Below are 23,598 nucleotides of genomic sequence, written 5' to 3'. Positions count from 1 at the left end.
GAGTCCTGCAAGAAAAGCCGTGATGGAAACGTAACAGCTCCTTTCCAAGCTGTCCACGACCAACTAGGATGAAAAGGTTTTTCTGAGTCAAGCAAGTTCAACCGACGAGTCGCGTCTTTTCCAACCGAAAACCAAAGCAAGGAATCTGGAGAGACGAGGTCCATGGTAAGGTCTCCTCGAGGGCGGTAACCCATCTGCTTCATTCGTTGGAGTGCGCCCCAGAAAGCATTGATAATGTCTTCATCGTACGAAAGCGTTCGCCTCGTGTAGTGTTCAACGGAGTCGAAATATCTGTCTTCGTGCCAATCGATCGTAGCAGAAGTGATGAGTCCTAATTCAAATGCTTTAGTTGATGATATTCTTGCTTGCCCATCAACGCCTTCTGAATGATGGCTTCTTGAGCATCGGAAGAAGAATTGACCCTCAGACACGAACAGACACCTTTTCGAGACGACTGTTTCCTGATATGTCCACGCCCTCGTATAGTGTGTAGAAATCATGATAGCCTTCTCCAGATTAGGCAGCCCCTCATATAAGTGCCCCTGTCCGATCTTAACATTCCATGGGCGTCTCATGCGAGTATTAGCATTGAGGCCTGGTAATCCAGAGTGCGCGCTGTTGCCCGCAAGACAAACTATAGTCATGTAAGCCCGTCCGTAGATTTGGTCCATAATATGCAGTTGATCGTGTTTCATTTCATCGTCCTGGACAATGCAGAGAGCGTCGATCCATATATACCTCAGTCCAATAAGATCAACGAGTTTTATGGCATCTTGGAAGGTCTTGGGTAAACATACGTGCGGTTCCGTCAATCCGCCTGGAAGTAACAGAGATCCAATGTTGTCCTTTTTGGTCTTGAAGAAATTGGTTGAACCCCAAACGTAGCTCAATGCAAGATATTTGTCCATCTTCTCCTCCGGCAGCAGAGGAAAACGGACGAGCATCATTCGCTGAACATCTACTAGAAGTATAGTATGGGTATATTGGTGACGATCGTCAACCGCCTCCATGGTGTGGGGATGACCGTGTGTGTTGCAAATTTCGATCCAGGATCGCAACAAAGACTCATTGACTTGATCGGGGATATCAAAAGTAAGCGCAGGTTGGTGATATAATTGGCGTTGATAATGGGCCTCGTTGTTTTCGTACCTGATCCAGATGTGTCCGTCCCCGCGATCCGAATGCAACACCAGGAAGAGAGGAGATCGACCATTCGCACGCTTTCCCAGGCCAGTGACGTCGTCCAGGGCTAACGGCGCAATATATCTGTCTTCGGGCAGCGAAGCGGCGAAGAAGCGATGACTATCGGCAAACCCGTGGATGCGCAGTGTGATGGTGATGAATTTGCAGCACGGACAATCGTTCGATCCCCCCAATCCCTCCACTGAAGTTGTGTACAAGCTGTATCCGCCCAATAGCACCCAGCAGTTATAGCATAGCTGGGTGTTTTCTGTCTTCCAGATCCTGACACTTCTCTTCCGGTCCCAGGCCCTGCGAATGTCTCGAGTACTTCTGGGGAGCCGAGTAAGGAACGACTCAGATTCTTTTTGTTCATTGTAATATAAATTGTAGACCCGCATGATATTGCACGGCTATGTCAACGCTGGAAAGTAGCCAGATGAGAGACGAAATTAAGGAAGATGAGGCAGCTGTAGCTTGAAGTAGGCTGAGCAAGGCCGAAGATATCAGCCCTAACGCCATTGGGCGCTACACAATCTCCAAGCCTCTGTACGTGCATAAAGTCGTCATGATTGGTCTTCTGCAGATGTGTGGCAAAGTGTATCGCGAACGAGCATCAGGCTGTCGTATAGGCGCCGGAATAGTCGCGAGGAATATGTACATTTTCGTCTCATAGTCATAACTCATAGCTTCGCCTTGACGGGTGCAAAAGTCGAGCCTTGCCCACCACCAAGCGCCTCGACGACCTCATCGACCTTCTGAAGTATCCAAGTGCAACCCTCGTCGCTCACCAGCCACTTGATACCCTCCTCTTCTCCTGCCTCGGGCTCGGACTTCCATGTGCCGTCGTCCCAGGCTTTGCGCAGGCCAAAAACATGGCTGAGCACCTGGGGGCCCACTCCTTGCTGTGCTCGCAAGCATGCAATAGCGCACAAGCTGGTTGTTACCCTGCCGACGTCCTTGCCGGTCGAGCGTTCTGGGTCGCTGAAGAGCGCGCCGTATTCGCTGCTTATGATGAAGACTGGTAGATCGGGATGTGCGTCCGCAAGCTTGTGCTCAAGCTTGTCGGCTAGCGGGCGATATATCGATTCCCACAATGCCTTGCCTCGCGAGTTTATCGAGTCTACGTTGGACTGGGTAGGAAGACGAGACGGCTTGGTGTTCAGCGAGGAGACAATCGAGGAAGGAAGCTCGGCACGGAAGGCATTGAGCATGTTTATCGTGCGCGGAACCTGAATCTTATTAGCAAGGTCGATATCAAGCAGGGAGGAGCTACCGTACGCCATTGAAGCCAATGCACTTGAGCCCGACCTCGCGCATCAACTCTGCGATCTCCACGGCATCCTTCTCGGGCTTGTTTTCGCTGGCAGACTTGTATAGCGCTATCATTGACTCCGGAGAGTTCATCGTCATCGTCGTGGCTGTGGAGAGGGCGAGCCATGAGGGACGTCCCAGCTTGTGTGCTGTCGCTTCCTGCTCTATCTTCTTGTATATCGACTGGATCTGGCGGGGAGCTGGAACCGGGCCTGGGCGGGCATGCGCCGCGTTGATGAGCGCTTTCACGCCCGCTCCGAGCCTAGACATTGGGGTGGGTGGGTGGGTGGCAGGGAAGCGGTATGCGTGAAGCAGATAGGACAGTCGAGTCGCAAATGTGATCTAACCGACACACAGTAGCGGGAGGATGCAGGTATATGTGCGCGAAACCGAAATCCAGATGCGTGAAGAGTACAATCGTAGCTTAAGCGCGGTGCGAGGGAAGCTCACCATGATGCTACGACATCCCGAGGTCGGAGCTACAACTATCTCCGAGGCTAGTACGACGCCGATACTTAGCGACCGGTTGTCCTTGAGACGACATACCTATGGGACCTCCAGCAACGATCAGACCACCGACATTCGTAACGCCGGTTTTCGGTGTGCACAATGCCAGCCAACTTTCTCCACCGGGCCGATGATGCATGCAGGGGTCGGCTTTCACACCGATGTAGCACACCGAACACACCTCTTTCAGATAACCTCCGCATTCTCGTATAATCATTCTGCGACTGTATATCTTCGACCTCTCAGCGACAAGGCTGAGCCTTACGTAAATCACCCAAGATGCATGCTGAGAATGGGAAACGCCCGGCGTGGCTTACTATCAATTATCCGGCTTCGTCTCATCCAGCAATAAACGCCAACCGAGCATTCCCGGATCCTGAATAACAGCTGGCTGACATGTCAAGACGGTTGCGCCTACTCCTTCAAAATGCTATCCATGTTGCCCCTCAACTGCCTTGGGTGCGAGAAAGCCGATTATGACGGTACAAATACACGCGCAGACCGCGGTTTTGCATGCCATGTCGTTCCTTTGCTTCAGCCATGGTACATCGAACTTTGCGAAAGGCCCTTGCAGCCATCACCCTGCTTGGCGGTGATTTGTCGAACTTCGTGAATGCCTCGCCTATTGTAACCGGCCGAGCGCAAGTCAAATATTCGACTGCAGATTTGCACGAATCGTATGACTATGTGATCGTAGGAGGTGGAACATCCGGTCTCGTAGTTGCGAATCGCCTGAGCGAAGACCCAAACAGTGAGCTTACAAGCATCCGCCTCTAAAGGCTATACACTCATGCAGGATCTGAAGGGACGGTATTGGTAATCGAGATTGGATACATCGCCGACGAGCCGTGCATTTGGATGCCAGCGAACACCATTGTCCCCAACAGTGCCTGCTTAAAGCATCGCTTCAACAGTAAGTCGTTTCGCACTGCACGTAACTTTCAGCTGACACGTTTGTCTCATCAAGTCTCTAGCGTACCTCAAACGGAAATCACCAATCAATCCATCTATCGCTATGCCATTGGCGCTGTCGTTGGAGGAAGCTCCGCTGTAAATGGTATGGTTTTCGACCGAGGCTCCAAAGCTGATTATGACGCGTGGCAAGAGTTGGGTAATGCAGGCTGGGATTGGGACGGCTTGTTCCCCTACTTCAAGAAAAGCGTCGATTTCACGGCTCCAAGCGAGGAAGACGCGGAGAAATTTGGCTATACATGGAATGAGAGCGCTTGGGGTGACGGCCCTGTGCAGGCCTCGTATCCACCGTTTCAGTGGGAGACTGTGAGTAAGTGGGACCACTTCAAGGATCAAAGAAAGATATTATATGCTGAACGGGGCGATAGAAACTTCTTGGGACGCATGGGCAGACATGGACATTCCACTGCCACAGGAGCATGCGTTGGGCAACGCTGTCGGTCGCTTTTGGGTGCCTTCGTCTGAGCATCCAGTCAATCGAACTCGATCGTACGCACGATACGCTTATCACGACCCCATTGAGTCTCGACCAAACTACCATCTCCTAGTAGGTCACAAAGCCGAGAAATTAGTTTTGACGTCCGAGAATGATGCGGAAGGGGTAGTCTTCTATCAGCGAGACAATCCCAACGAGAAGATGACCGTCAAAGCGAAGAAAGAGGTAGTTCTAGCAGCTGGCGCCGTGCACACTCCACAGATTCTACAACTGAGTGGCATCGGGCCGAAGGCCGTTTTGGACGCAGCCAACATTGAGGTCAAAGTCGATGCTCCAGGTGTGGGTAACAACTTTCAGGACCACCCACAAGTCTATCTGACATGTAATTGTGAGTGCTAGGCCCATCTATCTTCTCTGACTGTATCCTAATTCTCCAGTCACCAACGACGTATGGCCGAACCCCAGCACCCTCGCCACAAACGCAACCTTCCGCGCAGAAGCCCAAGCCCAATACGACGCCAACAGAACCGGGCCCCTCACCCAAGCCCTAAACAGCGCCTTCGTCTTCCTCCCCCTAAACACAATCCATTCCTCCCCCTCATCCTTCCACTCCAAACTCGCCGCCCAAGCCCCTTCCGCTTTCCTCGCGCCCAACCTCCCACCCACCGTCCTCGCAGGCTACGCAGCGCAAAAGCGCATCCTCACCAAACTGTACAACTCCTCCCGTGCAGCCGTTTACGAGAGCCCCTTCGGCGGCGCGTGCAGCCGCAGCACCCTTATCCAGAAGCCCCTCTCGCGAGGCCACGTGCACATCAACGCGAGCGATCCCTCCGGCGACCCGGCCGTCGATTTCCGCGCGTACACCAACCCACTCGACATCGAGCTCGGCATCGAGTCCCTCACGTACACGCGGCGGTATCTGCGCAGCCCCAGATTCGCCCCGCTAGCACCGATGGAAAGCGCGCCGGGGCCGGACGTCAGCGACGAAGACACCGCCGCGCTGGAGGCGTATGTGAGGCTTACCGCTGGGCCGACGAGTTTCCATGCTAGTGGGACGACGGCGATGATGCCGGAGAGATTGGGTGGGGTGGTTGGGAGTGATCTGAGGGTTTATGGGGTGGGTAGGGTAAGTGTGGTGGATGCGGGGGTTATGCCGCTTATTCCGAGTACGCATTTGAGTGCGACTGTTTACGCGGTTGCGGAGAAGGCAGCGGATATTATAAAGGGGAGGGCTTGAGGGTGTGGACTATAGCGTGCCCATGTGAATAGCTATCTGAGTGGGCGGATATGGTCGTAGTGAGGCAAACTAAATGCAATTGTCTTTTTGGCACTTGTATCGCAAATACTTCTGCAGTACAAGATCTCTTGACATGCATCAGGGGCAATGTAGACTTGCAGCTCAGTATCAAGTCTATGCAGCAATGACTGCGTAGGGTAGCGCGGCCACACTTAGCCTGAGGCACCATTCTCGTATCCGTGCCGCACGACTGCTTCAACTGCTCAGGTGTTTAGCCTTGAGCTACATCCATATATATCTCACTCCCCGTCCCTCGCATACTTCAATCGTAGGCACCGCAGCTAGACCGGGAATTAGAGTACATCCACAATGGCCGCAGAGGGACCCGTCTTCTTCTGGAAGGAAACTGAGGCTGAAACTGGGTTCCTCTCGCCCTGGTACAAGACCAGATTCAAAGAGGGCCACCAGCACTACCAGTCGGCTGGACACATGGTCTTAGGCGAAAAGGCGAAATTGTTCGGAGACACGGTAATAACCCGACCCATCTATCGTATGCAGACAGCTGACAAGAAGCAGGAAGCATTCGAGCGCATCATCGCAGCTGAGACTATAGACGAGCAGATTCGATCCGCCGACGGAATTCAAGGCTACGACGAACAAGTGTGGCTAGAAAGTACAAGCCCCTCAGAGAAACGCTCCAACGTCGCTAGTACTCATTGTTAACGCTATCCCAGACGCCCTTCCCATCTGTGAACATGCCAACCTCTTGAAATTCATCTTCAGCTACGAGTATTGGGATGTACGAGACCCGCTGCTGGCGCTCGGTACACGGGAGCTCGTCTACGCTTGTCCCACAGATCGTATTCTGGGGATCGGCTTCGGGCCTGAAGAAGCGAGAAGCACAGTGAGGGAGCAATGGGGAAGGAACATCTTTGCGAGGGGCGTGGATATTGCGAGGAGTAAGGCGTAGCAGTTAGCGACTCCGGGGTTTACGAGGATATTTGATCGGGGTGGGAGGCTGGATGTGGGATGGTAAAGCGGGATGGATTCATATTTTCATGTATGTTCTTGGGAATTAGAACCGCTTGCCTATATATGCTGGTTTCGAATTTGTGCTCCACGGAATACTACGCAACAAGTCACATCAAAGCTATTTCCACGGACGTCCATGGGTTGCCTGACAGCACGTGATGAACAGTGCCTGAAAGAGTTACTGCGCTTTGTAAGGTGGGCGCAGGTTCGCGCTTTCGCGAGGCCGAAGTCGCACATAGGTCGTCCCGGCTGAAAGGAACACTTTCCTGATTCATACACTCATTACAGGATGTACATCAACTGCTGTACGTGTACTGAAACTTCATATGGCGTGAATAGAAGGATCAAGGGAGCTTTCGCGTTTGCATCCCACGTCGTCTGTGCGCGATGGCGTACCCGCTTGTTAGCCTGCCGTGCTTAGCGTGTCGTATGATGCGCTGCAGGGTTTCGACCACATCAGACCTCACTCTCGTGGTTTGCTGTCTTGCAGCATCGGCGAAGGTACTGAATTCACGCTCAGAGATATGTAATGATGAAGGAGCGATTCGAGCCTCGACTCTGGACTATTAAGGAAGGAGAGACCATGCGCAGACAGCCCAGATGCAAGGGACGTCATAGGGCCCCCTGACTCGTTCGATGATGCGGGGGTGGCACCTCGCATGCTTGCGGCAGGTAAGCAAGAAAGTCGCGCACGAGACTTCATCTACGTGTCTGGCGCGCCTTACACCTTGCTCTCACTCTTCTTCAATCGCCTTCAGTACTTTCGCGCTCTTGCCCTGCACAAGGGCACCCAGACGAAAAAGAAAATCATTCCATTCAACTGGATCCTCGCGCCACACGCGTCCAACCTCACAATGACCTCAACATCAACGTCAAACTCAATAACCAGCCCCTACTATCCCTCCCCGAACTCCGCAACCGCATCTTCGCCCACGCGCTCACATCTCCCTCCCACACCCTCCAATACACCCCTCCCACCGCACACTCCCGCCCCACCTTCTCAGACCCCCACCCCCAACCACGAATTCAACCAACTAAAATACACCTGCCACCAACTCCACACCGAAACCGCCGGCCTCGAAATAAAGTTCAACACCCTCCGCTTCGACCTCCCCGAAGAAACCGCCTACACCCTCGCCCGCGTACAAAATAGTCTTGACAGCGGCTTCGACGCCCCCGCCCACCTTTCGCCCGCTACCACTTTCCCCCTTCCTCCACGTGCAGCCCGCAGAAAGAAAATGGCTGAACCGCATTGTGATTACGATACGTAAGCCTGCGAGTTTCAGTCTGAGTCAGACTACCGTCGATACGCTGCTTTGTCTTGCGCGGTTTAAGAGGAGAATCCGAGTGTGGAGATTGGGTATGAGTATGTGGATGAGGTGTATGCGTATAAGGCGCCGGGGTGGCAGGTGGGGGTGCCGTGGATTAGTGTGGCGGTTTGTTTGGGGTGGCGTTGCCGGTGCCGGGGCGTGGAGGCCCGTGGTGGATGCGGTGGCGGGGTGGTGCGGGAAGGGAATTTGGTGTTTTGGAGCTTGGGGTTTGGGGTTTGGGAGGCGGTGGGGATCAAGTGATAGAAAAGGGGGATGGGTGGGAAAGAGAAAGGACAAGACGGGTTAGCAAGTGATAGAAAAGGGGGATGGGTGGGAAAGAGAAAGGACAAGACGGGTTAGGAGGACTGCCGCTGAGAAGCGTTATGTTGATGTTGACATTTTCACGATGTTCTGATTTTGGGTTCTTCGTGGCTCCCAATGTCGTTGTGAGAGCACGTGCACACTAGCGCACGTCGTTGCTTCCTGATTCTTGTCGCTGTGCAACTCACCCTCTTCATCGCCCTGATCTCGCCTGCCGTGCCGTAGCGCTGCTCAATACCCCTCGCAACCAGCTCGCGTCGTGCTTTCCGTTGCAGTGTTTTCTCCTCCATCATCCTTCCTGCATGTGGTCGCTTTCCTCACAAGTGCCATTGAACAGGGCGCTTGACCCAGTGTCGCGACGTACTTCTCCTCCAGCACTACACCACGTGCTGTCAGGCCATATTAGTGGAAAAGCTAATGTGGGTTGTGCGTTGTTTAAGTGGTGATATCTAGGGTAGAATTGTAGATTGCGAGGGGCTGCGTGGTAGCACTGAGAGCGCAATCACTCTGCATCGATATCTTACTTCCACCGTTCTACATGGCCACATACGCGTTGTGTTCTCTGACGTGGCTGCGCTCGGAGAGGTGGCAGAGATAGCGCAAGAGATAACCGGTGTGTCCGGCAGGACTTGATCGACCTGTTCCCGGAAGATCAAGTAGCATCTATACTTAGGAAGTACTATGCAGCTGGACTGTTCACATTCCCTATGGCAGAAATGTTGAGATGGTCAGTGGTAGGGCGAAGAACCTCTCATCGACGACAGAAAAATTGGTGTGCCCCAACGTGGTCGTGGTTCTCCCTCGACGGTCGTGTGTCATACCCTCCTGAAGCGCTTCTATGTGATGCGACTTGCGACGAAAGTCATGGTCATGAATACACCAAATTGAAACACATCAGTCTTCAGTATCAATATACGGATAACCCATTTGGGCCACTCAATGTTGGTTCATTGTACCTCTCTGGACGGATCTTGCCTTGTGCGAACGTCGACCGATATAAGTTCAAAGAGTGCGTGTCAGGTCTCAAAGTCTCGCCATGTGAGCAGCGTCAAAGCATCTTCTATAACAGAGATTAGAAAAGGAATAACGATCTGATGTGTATCACTGATGACACGGACGGGCAGACGCCGTTAGGAGAGCACTGCAAGCTTCCGAATTCTCAACGATTTGCTTTCTTGGCGAAGATTGATGTCGACAGTGAGTATGAAGGAGCAAGCAGGAGTTTGTTCTTCCTTCTCCTGAAGTATCATCAGCGCGGTGATCCCGCGAAGGAGCAGATTCAAAATGTCTCCGACGCGCATTTGTACTAGGTGGATGGACTCCTCCTGAAAAGAACTTCGTGTCCGCCCCTACCAAACACGAAGCTTGAGAGGAGTGTAGCCAGGATTTGCGGCCATTCATTGACGCTCCGGTTTTTCGGCGCCTGGGTATGTTGAGGCCGTTGGCATGGGACGGCCTTAAGGATATCGTATGGGAAAATTTCAGAAACTCGCCGGCCTATTTGATAAGGATTGTCTAGTATCTCCTCTCTAGAACGCTCGTGGTAATCTGCATTTCGACTGAACGCTTCTCTTATTCGTCACATTGATGTCACGAATTCGGAGCCTTCCTATTGCGCTGCTTATGGTAGGTACTTCTTCTGAATATCACGTCATGACCATTGATCTCTTCCATCTTCAAAGTACCATAGGTAGCCAACATGCTGTATGTTGATGTGTCGTATGGGGACGCTTACCACACACAAGGACAAGGGTACAGCCCCACTTAGCGAGGTTCAACACGAGTCCAGCCACCACCATGCACAGCCGCAGCCTTGCTGCATCAACAGGCAGGCGTCGAGATCGTCCATATAGGCTCGCGCCAGGCGTCTCCGCGAAGACGCCTACAACTCGCATCGCTTTCCCGACCTACTCGCGCAGAACACCAGAATTCTGGGACTCGGATCAGCAAGCATGATCCGGTTGCTCCATGTCAGGACAAAAGAGTTCAAGGAATTTCACGATCTCAGCTCAGTGCCAGACTACGCCATTCTATCCCACAGATGGGTCCATACGCTAAGAAATGGAAAATATCGAGCGCTTGAACTATCGTTCACAGAGTTCTCCTTGGGAACCGGCGATGATCGAGGATACGCGAAAATCGACAAAGCTTGCGAGGCTGTTCGCGACTTGTCACAAAATCTTCGTACCGTCCTCGATTGGATATGGATCGACAGTTGCTGTATTGACAAGAACAACAACGAAGAGCATTCGGAAGCTATCAATTCAATGTATGAGTGGTATGCAAAATCCTACGTATGCATCGCCTATTTGGATGATGCAGATCCATTCGATGAAGACAACCCCTCTGAATGGTTCAAGAGAGGCTGGACCCTCCAAGAGCTCATAGCGCCCGAGAGAGTCCTTTTCTACAACAAAGATTGGATCGGTTGCGGCAGCAGGAATAGCTACAATCCAGGCACATACGATCAGCATTCATTCCAAGACCAAAGTCGGGCAATCGCCTCTATCACTCGCATAGACACCGCGCTACTTAAGCTCGAGAAGCGTAAGGACATCAAAAGACGGCTGAACTCCATCCCTGCATGCCAGAAGATGTCATGGGCATCAGACCGGAGCACTACCAAAGACGAGGATATGGCCTACTGTCTGATCGGTATTTTCGATATACCTCACATGTATTTGAAGAGAGGAGAAGGCAAGCGTGCCTTCCTCCGCCTTCAGGAAGAGATCATTAAGCAAAGCAACGACTTGACCCTGTTCGCGTGGAAGCTTTCTGGGGACGCTGACGATGCTTGCATGGACGACAATTGCCTTAGCTTGGGAGACATGAGCGAAAACGCCCCGGAAAACGCGCCATTCTTCGACTCCAGTCCAACTTCAGGCTTACATGGGATATTCGCATGCGGCCCACGTCATTTTCGGTATGCTTCGCAAATAGAGCCAACACAGCTCGCCGTATATAACGACGAGGTCACCATTACCAGTAGGGGGGTTAAACTCACCACTCCGCTGCTGGGTTCAGGACCCTTTCTTCCGTTCAAAATGCCCCTATACTGCACAGATGGAGATTCCTCAAATCTCTTGAGCATTGAGCTTCGACTCCTTGGAGGATCTATTTACGCTCGTGCTAATTGCGCGCAACTACCTCTGATCCGCAAAGGAGCGAAGGTGATCCCCAATCAGGATGATGTTTACTTGGCACACAACGTTCATCACTTCCAGGATTGTGCGGGGCAAATGCATAAGCATGCCATACGCCTACCAGAATCGATACTCGATCATTTGCAACGTGTGCACGTATCACCAGGCTATCTATGGAGCAGTAAGCACAATCTGGTGATCACAAATGGGCGTCGGTTTTTTGTCGGCTACGCGAACTATCAATCTAACAGGTCATCGAAGACCGTGGTCACTTTGCTCTTCGGTCTAGACCACTTACAAAGACCATGGTTCTGCCTATCCAATGCGGACGAAAGCTTCGAACCACATAGTCTAGAAAGCCGGAAGCTATACCTAGAGCGAGTTTGGCGACCAGCTAGCCAACACGCCCAGACAGCCTACCTCGACGACGAGAAAACCTTCAACATTAACCAGATGGATCCCAACGGATACTTACTGGGTTCAATGCGAGCAAATCGTCAGCGATACTGCGATCGAGATATTTTCGAGGTGGAGTTTCTGCACACCTGGCAGAGCCAAAATACCACCAGAATGGACGCAGAACTAAATAGCAAGGACAGCAGCTCACCTGCCATGGTAGCTGATACAAATACAACCGATCCTGTCGGACTAACCCACGCGAGTCCTATCTTCGGCCCACAAACCACTTCTGACGAATTTGAGATCTATCCATCAGCCGGACAATCCGCTGACTACAATGACCTCTTTAATCCTCTATTTGATCCTGCTATAGGTGTCTCCTACGAATTCCCTGTACCATCTGATAGCTTTAGTTGGGAAGACGTGGAGTGGGGAGTTTCGGACTTCGATGTGCGAATGCCCCTAAGTCCTCCTCCTCCATCTGCAAACAGTGGTACAATCGCATACCAGCCTACGGGAGTAACACAACAGTTTCCTCAGCCTCATATGTCTCCAGCAGGCAGCCCGTACACTTCCATAGGGTTGACGCCACAAGTCCGACCTTTCCCCAGCATCGCACATGCAGGATTACAACGCAGCGACGCCCCAAGGCCCCACTTCGCGCCAGTGGCAGGTCCTGCGCAAATTCCTCATACCCAGCCGAGCAGTGGCAATCATGCACCACAGGACTATCAGATGCAACTCATGCTTCTAGATCAGCAAAATAAGAAGCGCTTGTTGATGGCTAAGCAAGAACGAGATGGCAACGACAGTCACACGCCAGACCAAGGCCAGCATGAACCGCAGGACTATCAGATGCAACTCATGCTTTTAGAACAGCAAAACAAGAAGCGCTTGTTGATGGCTAGGCCAGAGCAAGATGGCAACAAAAGTAATACGATACTCCAAGGCCAGCAGATGCATCTCATGATCTTAGAACAGCAAAACAAGAAGCGCTTATTGATGGCCAGGCAGGAGCAAGATGCCAACAACGGGGGCACTCTATCCCAAGGCCAGCATGAACCGCAACAAGATCAAACAAAAGAACTTGAAAGTATTGCAGAGGTAGGGGAACAGTCACCTTCAAGGTCGATCAGCGAGAGCGACCCGAATCATGACTTACAAGACCAACCAATGCGGGATGTGGAAAGCAGCCAGGACGAAGCCAAAGAGAACCAGGGGAAGTGACGAGTACCTCTGCAATGCCCGCACGTCAGAGTTTGTCTCTCGACACTACGGACCAGCGTACAGGCGAGTCTCCAGTAGCCACGTCTCCGGTACCCACAAGGACTCGTAATATCTTTCCGAGCCTTTTCGATGATTCCAACGCATGATCTCAACACGGTCTTTCTTGTTTACTATCTCTACATATATACTCCAAATCGCATTGTATTACCTCCCAACTGTTCTCCTGGAGTGAGATAGTATGTCTTGCTGGTCGAATACACTATCCAGGCTCAAGTACCACACCATGTGCAATATATGAGCCTGAAGTACACGCAACCCCGTGGTAAACCCAGGGACTGCCCTCGGTAGCTGACTCGCAGACCGAGCACTGTGTGGTAACTATGCACATTTCTCCGGTTTAGGCTGCTCCTCTTGCTGCAGTCCTAATTCTGGGTTGGGGGCTGTTGTTGCTACTGGTCCTGCGTTATGCTCATCTGCGAATATGCGGTCCTGTAGCACAGACCCCATCAGATAATGATGGACAGGTTTTGATGATCGCCATGGATCCTGCACGCGATGCCGTGCGACCCTTTTGACGATGTGCACAGTGGCTGCCACTGTCTTCCGGGATGTGGCGTTGAAGCTAAGGTCGGAAGCCATGGTCGAGGGGGAAGAGAAGGCGCGAAGGGGAGGGGGGATAGCCAGAGGGCGATGTATGAGAATGATGGTATATGGGTAGTTATGCATATGGGGTTAGTCAGGGGATCAGTTTGCATACGCAGAAGTGCAGTTAGTAGATTGCATGGGAGCGTGTTGTGGGTCTGTGCGAGATGGCGAGAGGAGCACTCCAGCAGTCTTACGGTCTATCAGAATGAGAGATGGTCGGGCGTATGCTTTAGTATGCTTGGGAGAATTCGTAAGAGCTGCTGTGCGAATGTTGTGACGTGGGCTGGATTTGGTGGCCTAAATAGGAAGAGTAAATGAGGGTCAGTGTATTTGCGTACGAGGACATTGGTCTGTTTCGTCTGTCCACAGAGAGTCCAACACGTGGGTCTTGTAAAGCCTCTGTTGCCAAAATATGACTTGAAGGCCCATATATGATAGCATTCCGATGTTGCGCATGATGATGTATCACATATGGCGCGACGTTATCTTATCAGATGCCCCAACCTTCACGACGTAGCGCAGCGCTACCCTCATAACCTCGGCCTGAACCGCGACCTCGCCATCGCCATCGCACCTTCTGGAATCTCAGCTGCACGCCCCCTCACGCCTGGATATATTCACCCTTTTGTACTTGCATTTCCCGGCGCTTTGCATTTGCCCTCGACTCTACACACCCTGTGATACATCGCGGAATCGACGTCCGCACGCGCATCCGAAGTCGGGATATCCACCGGCAGCGCGCCACCGCTAACACGCCCACCGGGGAGCGGATCCGCTGACGTCTTGTTTGTCCGGGGAACCCTCCCACAACCTACCCACTCACGCGAGCAATTGCTCACGCAAAAGCAAAGATATCGTTGAAAGAAGATGGGCAAATCCTCGTCGAAAACGAGCGCGAAGGTGCTTCCACTCATCCCGCTCGCGCCGCCCCTCGCCGTCCTTCCCGCCACAACCCTCAAGATTCCCATCGCCAACCGCTCAGACATCGCCGCCATACTCGCAAAGATCTATAGCATTAGCCCGACTGCGAAGCCCGATGCCGCCATCACGGTCGCCTGCGTGCCGCTCAACTCGCCGGAGGTTTCGCCGAGGGATGGAAAGCTGTTGATTGAGGACGGGAGTAGGAAGAGCAGGAAGGAGAGCTTGTACGAGACGGATCCGGTAAATGCGACGAAGAAGGATGTCTTTGGATATGCATGCATCGCGAAGGTCAGTGGGGTGCAGGGGCGGAGGCAGGGGGAGTTGAGTCTTGTAGTGGAAGGGTTGGAGAGGGTTAGAGTGGTGGATGTGGTGCAGGATCGGCCGTACTTTGAGGGCGAGCTGGAGGCTGTTGAGGAGTTTGGTGCGTATACACCGTCCCATTTGTGCGCGTTAGATGAATTGGAGACTGACTGTCGCAGTGGATCTCGACAACGCCGAACTCGAGTCACAGTTCAACCTGCTCAAGCAGCTGTCGCGCGAACTCCTCGCCCTCGTCCGCCTATCCTCCATATTACCCCGCGCCCCAGCTGTATCGCTATCGCCTATCGTCGCCCGAAGATTAGAGCTCTTCATCGCCCGGAAGGATCTTGAGGAAGCAGGTGCGCTGGCCGACTTTATGGCCAATGTGGTGGACTGCACACACGAAGAGAAGCTGCGTGTATTAGCAGCAGTCGACGTGAAGGAGCGAGTGGACAAGGTCATCGAGATTCTACAGCGGCAAATCACAAGCATACAGAGCAGCACGCGGTTCACAGTCAGCAGCACAGTGGTGCCTGTACCGACGGGCAGTTTCGACATCGACCAGCTGCGGAGACTACAGCAGGAAGCGCTACAGAGACGGGGATTGAAGGGCGCGGTAATGCCTCCTGGCTTTGCTGGGGGGATGCCAGGCGGTGGGGCGAACGTGGGAGAAGACGAGCCCAATGAGCTAGATGAGCTGAAGAAGAGGCTTCAAGATGCACAGCTTTCGCCCGACGCGGACAAGGTAGCACAGCGAGAGCTCCAGCGGCTGTCAAAGATGAACCCGGCACAGGCAGAATACCAAGTGTGCAGGAATTACCTCGAGAACCTCGCTGAGATCCCATGGACCAAGACCACGGCTGATCAGCTGGATGCGAAGACGCTGATCAAGGCGAAGAAGCAACTCGACGACGACCACTACGGGCTGGATAAGATCAAGAAGCGGTTGTTGGAGTATCTCGCTGTGCTAAAGCTGAAGGAGCACGCCAACAAAAGCCTCGACGAGCAGATCCGCGCGCTTGCTGATGCGGCACATCCTAAGGATGAGAAAGACGAGAAGGAGGAGGAGGATGTAGAAGAGAAGCCCACACGAGAGCCCACAGAAGAAGAAACAAGGTTGCTCGAGAAGAAGCGCATGGTAGACAAGTCGCCCATTCTTCTGCTCGTCGGTCCCCCTGGTACCGGAAAGACGTCACTCGCAAAGTCCATCGCCACGGCCCTGGGCCGCAAATTCCACCGCATCTCCCTCGGCGGTGTGCGCGACGAAGCCGAAATACGCGGCCACCGTCGGACCTACGTCGCCGCGATGCCCGGCCTCGTCGTCAACGGCCTCAAGAAAGTCGGCGTGTCGAACCCCGTCTTTCTCCTTGACGAAATCGACAAGCTCGGCATGTCAAACTACAACGGCGACCCGTCCGCCGCGATGCTCGAGGTCCTCGACCCAGAGCAGAACCACACCTTCACAGACCACTACGTTAATATCCCCATCGACCTCTCCAAAGTCCTCTTCATCGCAACCGCGAACTCACTCGACACGATTCCCCCGCCTTTGCTCGACCGCATGGAAACCATCCAGCTAAGCGGCTACACGACGCTCGAAAAACGCAACATCGCAGAACGCCACCTCATCCCCAAGCAAATCACCACAAACGGCCTGCACAACGAAGAAGTCCACATCCCCACCGACGTGCTCGACAAAATCATCACCTCCTACACGCGCGAATCCGGCGTGCGCAATCTCGAGCGCGAAATCGGCTCCGTGTGCCGCTCCAAAGCAGTCGAATACGCCACTGCAAAAGACACAGACACCCTCGCCGCGTACAACGCCAGCGTCACGCTCTCCGACCTCGACGCCATCCTCGGCATCGAGCGCTTCACAGAGGAACTCACAGAGCAGCACGCCCGCCCCGGCGTCGTAACAGGATTGGTAGCCTACTCCACCGGCGGCCAAGGCTCCATCCTCTTCATCGAGATCGCAGACATGCCTGGCTCAGGCCGCGTGCAACTCACCGGTAAACTGGGCGACGTGCTAAAAGAGAGCGTAGAAGTCGCCCTCTCGTGGGTGAAAGCTCACGCCTTCGAGCTTGGCCTCGCGCACAGCGCAGACGAAGATATAATGAAGAGTAGAAGCATACACGTGCACTGTCCCTCAGGCGCTATCCCCAAGGACGGGCCCTCCGCTGGGCTCGCGCACACCGTTGCGCTCATCTCCTTGTTCTCGGGTAAGCCTGTCCCTCCGACGCTCGCGATGACGGGCGAAGTCTCCCTCCGCGGACGCGTGTTGCCCGTTGGCGGTATCAAAGAGAAACTCATCGGTGCGCTGAGGGCGGGCGTGGAAAGAGTAATTCTTCCTGAGGGGAATAGGAAGGATGCGCGGGATTTACCGGAGGAGGTGCTGGGGGGAGTTAAGATTGAGTTTGTGGGGCATATATGGGAGGCGTTGGGGATGGTGTGGCCTGAGAGGTGGGAGAGGAGTGTGGGCGGGTGGGAGAGTAGGCTGTAGGCTTGTTCAGGTCTTGTTCATCTGAGCAAGAGCATGCGAGGGGAGAGGAGGTGGGCATGAGGTATGCTGGCCTGTCTTCTGAACGGACGTGGATATCCGATTATCGTATCGTTCTGTATATACTGCCTGCATTCATTCGCTTTTGAGCTTTAGCTTTAGCATTTCTGGCTTGGCGGCGTTCGGTGTCACCGGCTTTTTGTAATCTACTCTTTACACTTTTCACACTTTTCACTCCATTCTTGCACATCACCAGTGAACCACTTCTGCAACATCTCCAAGGCTCAGTCTGTCTCAAGCGATATATTTCACCCCATCTCAAATTATGTATTCGTGTACTTTTCGTCTCCCAAACTCCCGCCAATGCAACGACCAAACGAAGGATATACAAGAGAATCTCGATGTCATTCCTGACTTCAACTATTAGACTCCCCATGAGGAATCAGATAGCACCTCAGCTGAGGCTAGCAAAAACGTGGAAGCCCCATACGTATGTGGTGCGCCGGGCGTTGACGCCTCCACGTGGCGTAGATAGCGTGCTCAGAAGAGTTGTGGAAGAAGCCATGGGCGTAGGCTAAAGCGCGCGTTGGGGACAAAGGGGGCCGGGGGGTGTGTTGATGGTCGCGAGCCCCGTACGCTAGCACGGTGCTTACCGCAACTCAGGCGTGTTGCGCCCGCCAGTCCGCGACATGCTATACGGCGCCTGCAAGCTCATCAGCAATGGCTCTTCTAAACGGAGGGGTGCGGTGAAAGACATACCAGGACTTTCTTCGCATTGCAGATGCGCCAGGCGAGATTGCGCACCGTGCCGTCAGCCTGGACGACCTCTGGTGTGAATTCGATGCCGAACCTGTTATGCATTAGATACTACTCCGGAGAAGTATCAACAGGAAACGGAAAAGCAGACTCACATCTGATGCACCGCAAACACAACCCTACTAGCATATTTCCCATCCCTCTCGACCAAGCTGCCAAACGGCTCATCCACCGTACTCGGCGCAATCTCCGGATCCCTATCAAAGCAATTCTGCACGACGGGCAACAGCGCGCGCTCCACAGGCTCGCGAATCGTCCCGTTCGCATCGAGCTCAACGTCCTCCTCGTCAAAGCGCGAGATGCGTGTCTCGAAAGCTTGAGAGACGGCGAGCACGTTGTGTTTCCCGTTGTGGTGGTAGCGGAACTCGAACACGCCCGTCGTCCACCAGAGCTTGTCGCCGCGGAACTCGACTTCGCCAGTATAGCAATCCGTGTCGCCGTCTTTGCGGGCGGCGGCGGGTATGAGCTTGTCAGAGACGAGAATACCTTCTTCGGCACGGGAGGTGTCGTGGACGCCCTTGTTGGTCGCGATCCAGCGTCCGTTGCTACCGATGCGAGTTACGTCGCGCGACGCGTTGTCGGCGACCATGTACAGACCGATCCAGTCTTTCTTGCTGTGGTTCAGCGGAGCCTGCCAACGAACCTTAATGGGGGCGCCGTATTCGAGCATGAGCTTGTCGACATCGCCAGTGCGCTCTGCTGGCGTGCGTGCCATTGATCCTTCTCGCGCATGGCCCTTTTGAAGCTCCATGTACGGCGACAATCGCGACCCCTCAATCTCGAGCTTGTACTGTGTTGGGTCTACTCCAGCTAATTCAGGAGCGAGACGGGTGATTGATATGCGTGCCGGGTAAGACTTGAACAGAGCAGTTGTATCTTTGAAGAATGTATCGACACCAGCAGCTAGCTTGGGCCTCGCGCTCTCGATAACCTCCTCGATGAATTCCACTGTCGAATTGAGGTATTCATCGGCCGCTGACTGCCAGTTGCGGACGGGGCTGGGAAGGGCCTGCCTGAGTGTCTTGCTCACGCCCGACGTCTGGCGCAGCCTTTCGCCGTAGAGCTTCTGCATGTGCGGACGCTCGACGAACTGCAAGAACACCAAGTTGAGGATATGCGCGGTTCCAGCGAGGTAGAACATGGGTAGACTCCATGTGATCAGTGCAACGCCCCACACGCCGGCGAGGCCCAAGACACGTTCGGGGTTGTTCAGGAAGCGGTAGATGCCAGAGTAAGTGAGGTTCTTGGACGGTGGGTCGAAGACTAAAGGCGGGGGGTACAAAGTCAGTGTAATGTTCAAAAGTTGGGGAAGTGGGTGAGGTAGGTGTTCTAGCCAGCTAAAATGTCTGAAAATTTCAGACCTAGTGGTGTAAGGCCTGGAGACTTAGACAATCACCCAGCCTGAACACCTACTCTGTACCCCGGAATTGCTTACAGAAATCTCCGCAAAACCAACCGAATTCTCCCAAAGACTCGTAGATGCTAGATGCAACCCACATTTGCAGGGCGATCAGGCTGACTCCGACAACATGTCGCAGCAGCGTCCATCCATACGTCCAGTCCGACGGAAGAGTGTACATTTTCCAAGCTGCCGCGGCGAAGCTGATATGACTCAACGTCATGCTCAGGTGGTACAAATACTTCCACTGTCGCCACGCTTCTTCTTTGCTGTCTCCATATTTGATGAAGTGGCGTGTCCAGTTCTTCTTCTTGGACTGTCGGTCTAGGATATATCCAAGCCCGAGCGCGTACCACAGCCTCCAGATGAAGGCATTAACAAGGAAGAATGTGCGCACCGGCCAAGTGTTCGGTGTCATGGTTGCAAAGCAGAATATGTAGAATGTGAACAAGACTGCACTTGTATCGAGTGAACGATGGAAATCGGTGTTTAGTGGACCTACGATGTTGTGAACTTGCGAGGGCTGCCCGTAAGAATCGATGATAGGCGCACCATCGATGAATGCAGCTTCGGAGTGGCCGGTTGTCGGGCGTTCTTCGCGAGGGATGCTTTGGGACTGTTGGCGCTTTCTGGGCGGTGGCGTGTTGTACGTCTTGTCGATGTGAGGATTTTCCACGAAGGTCAAAAAGGCAAATTGAGCGGCGTGTGCGATTACGGAGATGAAGAGGACAGCGTAGCTTGATGCCATCATAGATATACCGTAGTATCCCGCATACCCGACTGAGTACATAGGGTGCGGAGCCATCTCGAAGACTCCGTCGAAGGTAAGCTCTTGATCAATGAGGTAGAAAAAGTCTCCCCAATACCATGCGAAGTCCTTGACCACCCTATGAGCGTCGAGCTTAACCCATAGATTGAACAAGAAGAGCAGGATGCCCGTGGCCCATCGTAGCATCCATAAGCCCCAGCTCTCGTCGGGGCGATTAAAGCAGGCTATCGCGAAGAGGCAGTACGACACGAAGTCACACATGAGGATGAGGTCTACGACTCGCCTGAAGAGCAACCACGTGTTGTATTCGAGCGGCGCTTCCTCGAACTTGTAGTCCTTTGGGATCTTGGTCTCCATTTCGCGCTTGAGAAGCCCGTACAGGGTACGATACTTGTTGGTGCCTAGGTCTGGGTTCTCGAAGATGTGCGAGTTCTTCGCCCAGAGGACCAGGCGGTTATGGTTGGACTGCATGTGCAGGAGCCAGCCAATGCCTACGTTATAGGCGGCACGCCAGAACAGAAAGATGACTGCGAAGACGGGCTTGCGGGCGCTTTTGGGCAATGCGTAGAGCAGGAGTATCAGACCAGCGAGGGCAGCGAGTACGACTAGGTCAGACAGGTTCTTTGGTTGCGAGGGCGAAAGAAGCTGCGATACCATGTCGTGCGTTTGCGGCACGATGAAGACTACGCGCAAATTAGCAATCTAGTGTACTACTTGCTACTACTCACGGCGTCGCTCTTGGGCTACCATCTCGATTGCAATGGTTTTGCCGCCTCGTCAACGTACCGGTGCCGTCCGGCGTCCTGCCGTAGGTTCGCGTTGGGCCATGTTTCTGCTCTTTAGCCTCCTGTTCATTCAGGTCTAATACCTTTTGTCTCGCATCTTCAGAATTGTGCAGGTGCAGCGGCTTAGCAGAGGGTCGCTCGCGCAGAGTGCTGCCGTCGGCGCCCATGCTGTGAGATCCGTCGGCCATATTGCTGGGCAAAGCGAGCAGCAAAAACGAGGGGCAGTTGGAGTCGCACAATTTGGGTGGGATGGGCCCGGCGGGCTTTTGGGCGAAGCGGAGGCGCTATTAAATGCAGGCGTGCGCTGCGTGGTGGGTGTAGTGGATCGCGGCAAATGCGGGTTGATGCGACTAGGGTGCGGCTTGCAGAGCCGGTGCAATTGTGTGTGAAGAGGGGTGACAAATGAGTACAGCCATGAAGTGTTGAACTTCAGCAGGTATGTTGAATGTGTCACCGAGCGACGAGGTGTTGTGAATGCAAAAGGAAGGTACTCACGGCTTCGGGGAGTGAGAACTTGTAAGCCGACTCATGCCAGGCTGGCCCAAGCACCACCGCGGCTGCTCTTGCCAACCCCGCACGTGCCCCGCTATGACACAATACTGCACAACACACAACACCACAGCTGCATTGATTCTCCCACGCAGTAATATATCGCATACTTTGACTCCAAACATCCTTGCATAGCGCGATTTTGTGCTGCTCTCTGCATTTTCATATGTACAGGAAAACCATGTCCACGAAATTACGTAGCTGTTGCCCGCATGTGATGCACGAAATGCCTCACGCGCTCTCGGCAGTTCTCAAGCGAACGTGGGTCCTCCGATGCGTTTCCGGAGGAAAGTCGAATGCTAGTTGGTAAAATACACAACACGAAGATGAACGCTACCAGGAACCGTGCTCAAATCGAGTTGGTCCTCTTCAATTTGGATTTTCTTACACATCTCGGGTCTTTATCTCCAAGCGTACTTGGGCCGGGCCAGCTATGGCAGGAGCTTGCCCTTGTCAATGCGGGCTGAATATTGCTCGAGCGGCGGAGGAACGCCACGCCCTCGTCTGAGAAGCGACGCCTCCGGATCGAGTCCATGCGCTTCGATGCCAGGAAACCGGAGATGGTGAGCTTGTCCAGTTCCTTGGTCAAACGGGCAACGGGCAGTTGCAGATGGGCTCCATGTGGCTTGAAGGCCGTGGCTTCCGGGCTGAGGGTAAAGTTGGTGTACGCGGAGTTTGGTGGTGCTGGAGGGAGCGCCGAATCAATTTCAGATACAGGTCGAAGAGGTGGTGGAGGTGGACGCCTGGTCTCCGCTCCTGCATACACAGATGCTACTGTGTCTGGTGCTATATCATCTAACGGGAGCGGACGGATGCGGGTCTTTTCAAACGGCGAGACGGCCACATCCTCTGTCCAGCCTTGCCAGTCAAATGATGTCGTGTCCGAATCGACATATGAGTTGCTGGAGTAGTATTCTGCGCGGGTCCACGGCGTTTCCGGCGGACAGATGATTGCCTCCAGCGTATGAATGTTGTTTTCGCAGACTTTTAGACAATCGAGTATCACTTTCTCCTCGTTTTCGCATGTATGAATTGTCTTACACGTTCTCCATCTGTTCTGCTGGATCTTCTTCCGCTTCGAACGCGGAGTTGGATTGGTGTCCAATACGCGCTGATTGCGTGTCTGTCTGTCGCGGAGTGCGTTGAGCGTCGTGGCAGTCTTCGATAGCAACTCCTCCAGGTAGTCCTTCTGACCCCGCAAGCTGTTCAGTGTTGGCAGCCATGTGTTGACGTCCTGCATCGTTCGTGTATTGTGGACAAAAGCGTCGAAGTAGCCAGAGAGTCGATCCGGGGAGTAGGGCTTGATGGGTGGTAGTCCGTATTCCATGTCACAAAAGTGTCGTTGTTTCCTCCGCGATCTCATTCAAATTAACAAGAAGCGTCAAGTTGAACGCAAGGCGCTCAAGATAATGCAAGGCATTGTTGTACCCTAATGAGGCAACAAGAAGTGAGTTGAAGCTCTGTCTGGTTTGGTGAGAATCTGCAGAATCTGCGGTTCTTTGAAGCAGGGTTATCTACGGCGAGCTGCCCCTCAACATACAAATGGGCTGTGGCCAGGCTCTGGTCCTTCTTTGAGTGCTCCACATCGCTAGGCATCGGTGGTAACAATGACAATGCGGCGGACTCGTCGCTGCTGAGAGGCGAGTCCCCTGCGCATGATCCAGGCCCAGTGTCACGGTTGCATACGAAAGGAAGTCCAATCGCTCTCGCAATCCACTTGTCCCAAAGGTGGCTTGCGGGTGGCTCGGGGTTCGGCCATGACCGAGAAGAAAGAAGATCAGTGTTGAGCACAAAGAGGCGGGTTTAGGAAGCATTGTCCGATGATCAACCAAGAAGG

At 53.5% G+C, this 23,598-nt stretch overlaps 7 protein-coding genes across 7 annotated transcripts; 4 read left to right on the top strand and 3 right to left on the bottom strand.

Annotated features, from left to right (window-relative positions):
- Positions 1-1,862: 1,862 nt before the first annotated feature.
- Positions 1,863-2,763, bottom strand: ALG3_2 (dolichyl-P-Man:Man(5)GlcNAc(2)-PP-dolichol alpha-1,3-mannosyltransferase; the record flags this gene model as incomplete). Its single annotated transcript, XM_056216644.1, has 2 exons — positions 1,863-2,411; positions 2,461-2,763. 2 exons carry the CDS (start codon positions 2,761-2,763, stop codon positions 1,863-1,865), a joined length of 852 nt encoding a protein of 283 aa, XP_056070891.1.
- Positions 2,764-3,540: 777 nt separating this feature from the next.
- N0V89_007883 (uncharacterized protein) lies at positions 3,541-5,645 on the top strand (the record flags this gene model as incomplete). Its single annotated transcript, XM_056216643.1, has 5 exons — positions 3,541-3,751; positions 3,797-3,913; positions 3,968-4,282; positions 4,341-4,796; positions 4,846-5,645. 5 exons carry the CDS (start codon positions 3,541-3,543, stop codon positions 5,643-5,645), a joined length of 1,899 nt encoding a protein of 632 aa, XP_056070890.1.
- A 369-nt stretch (positions 5,646-6,014) lies between these two features.
- Positions 6,015-6,615, top strand: N0V89_007882 (uncharacterized protein; the record flags this gene model as incomplete). The annotated part of the gene is made up of 2 exons (XM_056216642.1): positions 6,015-6,318; positions 6,356-6,615. The coding sequence occupies 2 exons, from the start codon at positions 6,015-6,017 to the stop codon at positions 6,613-6,615; spliced, it is 564 nt and encodes a 187-aa protein (XP_056070889.1).
- A 3,645-nt stretch (positions 6,616-10,260) lies between these two features.
- On the top strand, positions 10,261-13,077 carry N0V89_007881 (uncharacterized protein; the record flags this gene model as incomplete). Its single annotated transcript, XM_056216641.1, has 1 exon — positions 10,261-13,077. The coding sequence occupies one exon, from the start codon at positions 10,261-10,263 to the stop codon at positions 13,075-13,077; it is 2,817 nt and encodes a 938-aa protein (XP_056070888.1).
- A 1,512-nt stretch (positions 13,078-14,589) lies between these two features.
- N0V89_007880 (uncharacterized protein) lies at positions 14,590-17,446 on the top strand (the record flags this gene model as incomplete). Its single annotated transcript, XM_056216640.1, has 2 exons — positions 14,590-15,064; positions 15,123-17,446. 2 exons carry the CDS (start codon positions 14,590-14,592, stop codon positions 17,444-17,446), a joined length of 2,799 nt encoding a protein of 932 aa, XP_056070887.1.
- A 646-nt stretch (positions 17,447-18,092) lies between these two features.
- Positions 18,093-21,400, bottom strand: CHO2 (phosphatidylethanolamine N-methyltransferase; the record flags this gene model as incomplete). Its single annotated transcript, XM_056216639.1, has 5 exons — positions 18,093-18,146; positions 18,203-18,293; positions 18,355-19,522; positions 19,695-21,110; positions 21,214-21,400. 5 exons carry the CDS (start codon positions 21,398-21,400, stop codon positions 18,093-18,095), a joined length of 2,916 nt encoding a protein of 971 aa, XP_056070886.1.
- A 710-nt stretch (positions 21,401-22,110) lies between these two features.
- Positions 22,111-23,088, bottom strand: N0V89_007878 (uncharacterized protein; the record flags this gene model as incomplete). The annotated part of the gene is made up of 1 exon (XM_056216638.1): positions 22,111-23,088. The coding sequence occupies one exon, from the start codon at positions 23,086-23,088 to the stop codon at positions 22,111-22,113; it is 978 nt and encodes a 325-aa protein (XP_056070885.1).
- Between the last annotated feature and the right edge of the window lie 510 nt (positions 23,089-23,598).

This window comes from Didymosphaeria variabile (genome assembly GCF_027946475.1).
Source record: "Didymosphaeria variabile strain IMI 356815 chromosome Unknown scaffold_5, whole genome shotgun sequence".
Classification (NCBI taxonomy): Eukaryota; Fungi; Ascomycota; class Dothideomycetes; order Pleosporales; family Didymosphaeriaceae; genus Didymosphaeria; species Didymosphaeria variabile.
Note: the sequence above shows the minus strand (reverse complement) of the source record. Positions and strands in the feature narration are given on the sequence as shown.